A 3,806-nucleotide genomic window follows, 5' to 3' on the forward strand; every position below is an offset into this window, starting at 1 on the left:
TGAAGTAGCAAAAACAGCAAAGTCCTCACGGAAATCTCTACAGCTGTATGTTATATATATTTATACATTTAATGCGGAAAGGTATTTTTTGCCTGAAGTTGCTGAGAAAACATACACTATTATAGTTGCATGTGTGATGCATTTAAAAATACTAGCTGTAATTGAGCTTAACAGAAAATACTTCATTGTAATATAAAATACTATGATGATATGCTGTCAGTGGGTATGGACAAATGTAAACTTGAAGCAGCTTCAAAAGGGAAGGGAAGCAGCTGCTTGGGAGTGTGCAGCAGCTGCTATACTTTAACCGTTACCTGTGCATGAGCCTGTAGTGATAGAAATATTGCTCTGGCTTTGACCCTGCTTTATACAGGCTCGAAGTTTTGGGGTGGTTTAGTTGACTTACATTGCCAGAGGCATTAATAGGTGCCAGAAAACAGCTGCCACAGGTCCCAAATATAGCTCCCTTTCCCTTTTTAAAGCCACTCTCAAGTATACTTTTGTTTGTGTCCTATATTTTTCAGTGAGCTAATTGATAACTGCTGCTTTAAAGTGGTTGTGAATTTGAAGAGTAAAACTTTGCTTTAATAAGCTGTTTATAAACATTTGAAACAAGAAAAGGTAAAAAGCTGTATTATTGAAATAAAATCCTTAATGCCTTTATAAACCTGTTTCTCATACAGGTCCAGGGTAATTCTGTATTTCCATAACAACATACATTTTAGAAAACAATTTTACTGAAATTTTTTTAATGTGTACAGTTATTACATTTAGATTATAAACTTTTGTGTCAGAATATATTTTAACAGTATATATGGAAACTGCTAGAAAATGTCATAGTCTTGAATTTGGAAACTTGGAAGTAAATAAGTAAATTTTAAATGCAAGGTATTGTGAAAATATTATGGTATTTTGAAAATACCCACTTTATTTTTCACCCCAAAAGTTTATTTTTGTAGAATATTACAAATTGGCATTTGTAATCTGTATTATGGAATAATTCCTAAAGTCAAACGTAAGGACAAGTTTTTGTTTTGGGTTTTTTAAATCTTTTCAAGCACTAATAAACTTCTGTTAAGATTTGTGTTTGAAAATGTGCTGTTTTTTAAAACAACTTTTTTAAAGCAAATTCCATTTAGATCCAATTTGATACATGTTGAGTGCTTCTACACATGCGCTTTAATGCGCAATAGCCTATTCTGCTCATTAAAGTGGCACATAAAATGTGCTGATATGCTACTGTGCAATAGAATAGGCTGGTGTGCTGTAAGCATCACTAAAAACTGTTTGTTTGTGCTACTGTGCATTAGGACAGTCTAATGCGCCTTTATGGTGGTACCTCATATTAGAGGTACTAAACTTAATGCGCAGTAGCAAAAGCTCATTAACGAATGGGTAGATGTGCCCATTGAGATCTATTAGTGTTCCCTTATGATGTTATTCAGTGTAAGAAGGAACAGGTCGTTTGGAATGACTGAATTGGGATACCAAAAATTATGGCAAAATGGGTCTAGTATTAGTATTATTGCTCCAGAAGTAGGCACTCCATTTGTGTATGTTTTTCAAAGTAATGTATTGATTCTTTCCCCATAAGTAATTGGAGTTTTGTGGTCACGGAAGTTCTACATGCACTTCAGGGAAGGATATGTCTCTTAGGATTTGGCAGATAAATTAGCTATACACATACAGGCATTTTTTAAGGTCTTTCAAGACTGGTTAGATTATCACAGTGAAATTAAGGGCATCTCTTATACATGTATCCATATATATATATATATATAAAAAGAGAAGCATTTCCAAAATATTTCCTGGGTGTAATTAGGCAATGCGTTGGAGAGGAGGGTGTTGTGGAAGGAACGAATGCTAGAAAAGCAACTGCTTGTTATAATTCCTTTTAAGCAGGTTGTTTCTTCATCCCCAAGCTAAATATAAAAGGAGAGAGTAGTTTCTGGAGTACTTTTGCTTTAATTAATGTCCAAAAACCTTGTTGAATCCTGTTTTGGCCTCCTTATCACAACTCACGACCCTTAGAAATAGATTCAGACATGCAGAGCTATATTTTAATATGTGGGGAAAGAAAATGGGATGGTGCTAATCTAAGCAGAAATATGGAAATGACCCTCCCTTGTTTTGAACATAGTATTAGACTATTACAACTTTGGTACTTTATGTATAGAAATAAGTAAAGAACTTTGATGGAAGTGAAATAAAATAATTTAAAACTTAAAAGTGCAAGATGGTTTCATTTTGTTATAATTAAATATGGTTGTTTTTGTTTTAAAACAGGTTTAATGATATCCACGTACCTATCCGGCTTGAGTGTGTGAAATTTGCTAGCCACTGCCTTATGAACCATCCAGATCTAGCAAAAGATTTAACAGGTACCAATTTATTACAAAGTTTAAAATATTAAAAAGCATGCATGTGTTCTGAAAGATGATACATAGTGGAATCAGGTATTTGGCCACTGTTGTGGTTTCACAGGATTTGGGAAAATGAGGTTTTGAAATAAAGTACTTTTTACAAAGAATGTAAAAATGAAAGCCAGTGAACATGAAGAGTCTGGTCCAGTTTACTTATCTTTTATTTATTTAACAGTATATGATCAGTACTCCTTGCACACTTTTCACAGAATGTATTATGAAGCATTTTAAATGTGGAAGTATTAATATAGTTAAAGCCCCTAGCCAAAATTTTTGTAAAATCTTTGTAGCCCTTTTCTAACAGAAAGGGTGGTCATTACATTCTTTCACTTGTATCAGAAGCATGTGTTGGAAGTTTTTTCTTGCTCTGCTGGTACCAGACTTTCTGGTCTACAGCATTAAGCATTGATGTATGGAGAGCAGTCGCTTTTTGATTGGGTTTTTATTTGGTTGAGCCTAAGTCCCTGGAAAATTTCTAAACTCCTCACTTAATTCTAGAATAGAACTCTTTGAATAATATGTCCCTGTTGAGTTTTTGTTTTGTTACTGTGTGCTGTAGTTAAAGATGACTTAAGAATTATTTGGCTGAAAATTGTTTTTTTAAAAACGAGTTTGTCTGTTAATTGGCATTTTAGTTTTAAAGCCTCTGTAGGTATGAGTTTGGACTTTACTTCTAGATGTAATTGGTGTTTCTGCTAAATACCAGTGGTGATTGTGTTAGGAATTTTGTGATGGCACAACTTTGATGGAGAGGTGCCGGCGGACTGGAAGAGGGCCAATGTGGTTCCAATCTTCAAAAAAGGGAGGAAAGAGGACCCGGGAAACTATAGGCCAGTTAGTCTTACCTCGATTCTAGGCAAGCTGTTTGAGAAAATAATTCTGGCACACATCCAGGAGGGGACAGCAGGGGACTGCATGCTTGGGGGCAATCAGCACAGGTTAATTAGTGACAGGTCCTGTCAGACCAATCTGGTGGCTTTTTATGATGAGATCACCAGATCATTAGATGCAGGGGTAGCAGTGGACATAGTCTTCCTGGACCTTCCGGAAGGCTTTTGACACTGTCTCTCACCCCATTCTCATTAAGAAAATGGGAGGCTGTGGCGTAGACACCCACACAGTCAATGGGTCGCTAACTGGCTGGAGGGCCGCACCCAGAGGGTGGTAGTGGATGGGTCTTTCTCAACTTGCAAGGACGTGGGCAGTGGGGTTCCGCAGGGCTCGGTCCTCAGGCCCGCGCTGTTCAACATCTTCATCAGTGATTTGGATGAGGGGGTGAAAAGCACCCTGTTCAAATTTGCTGATGACACTAAGATGTGGGGGGACGTGGGCACACTAGAAGAAAGAAGCAGGCTACAATCAGACCTAGACAGGTTACAAGGG

At 36.8% G+C, this 3,806-nt stretch overlaps 1 protein-coding gene across 3 annotated transcripts in view; it reads left to right on the forward strand.

The window, feature by feature from the left end:
- The window catches only part of PDS5B (PDS5 cohesin associated factor B), a 174,768-nt gene that overhangs the window by 76,495 nt on the left and 94,467 nt on the right, over positions 1-3,806 (forward strand). For all 3 annotated transcript variants that reach the window (XM_019524557.1, XM_019524559.1, XM_019524558.1), the window contains exon 9: positions 2,287-2,381. In XM_019524557.1, coding sequence (XP_019380102.1) covers positions 2,287-2,381 — 95 coding nt within the window. The remainder of the gene's footprint in view (positions 1-2,286; positions 2,382-3,806) is intronic.

The sequence above is a fragment of the Gavialis gangeticus genome, unplaced genomic scaffold (assembly GCF_001723915.1).
Source record: "Gavialis gangeticus isolate Ggan-Ray unplaced genomic scaffold, GavGan_comp1, whole genome shotgun sequence".
NCBI classification, from domain to species: Eukaryota; Metazoa; Chordata; order Crocodylia; family Gavialidae; genus Gavialis; species Gavialis gangeticus.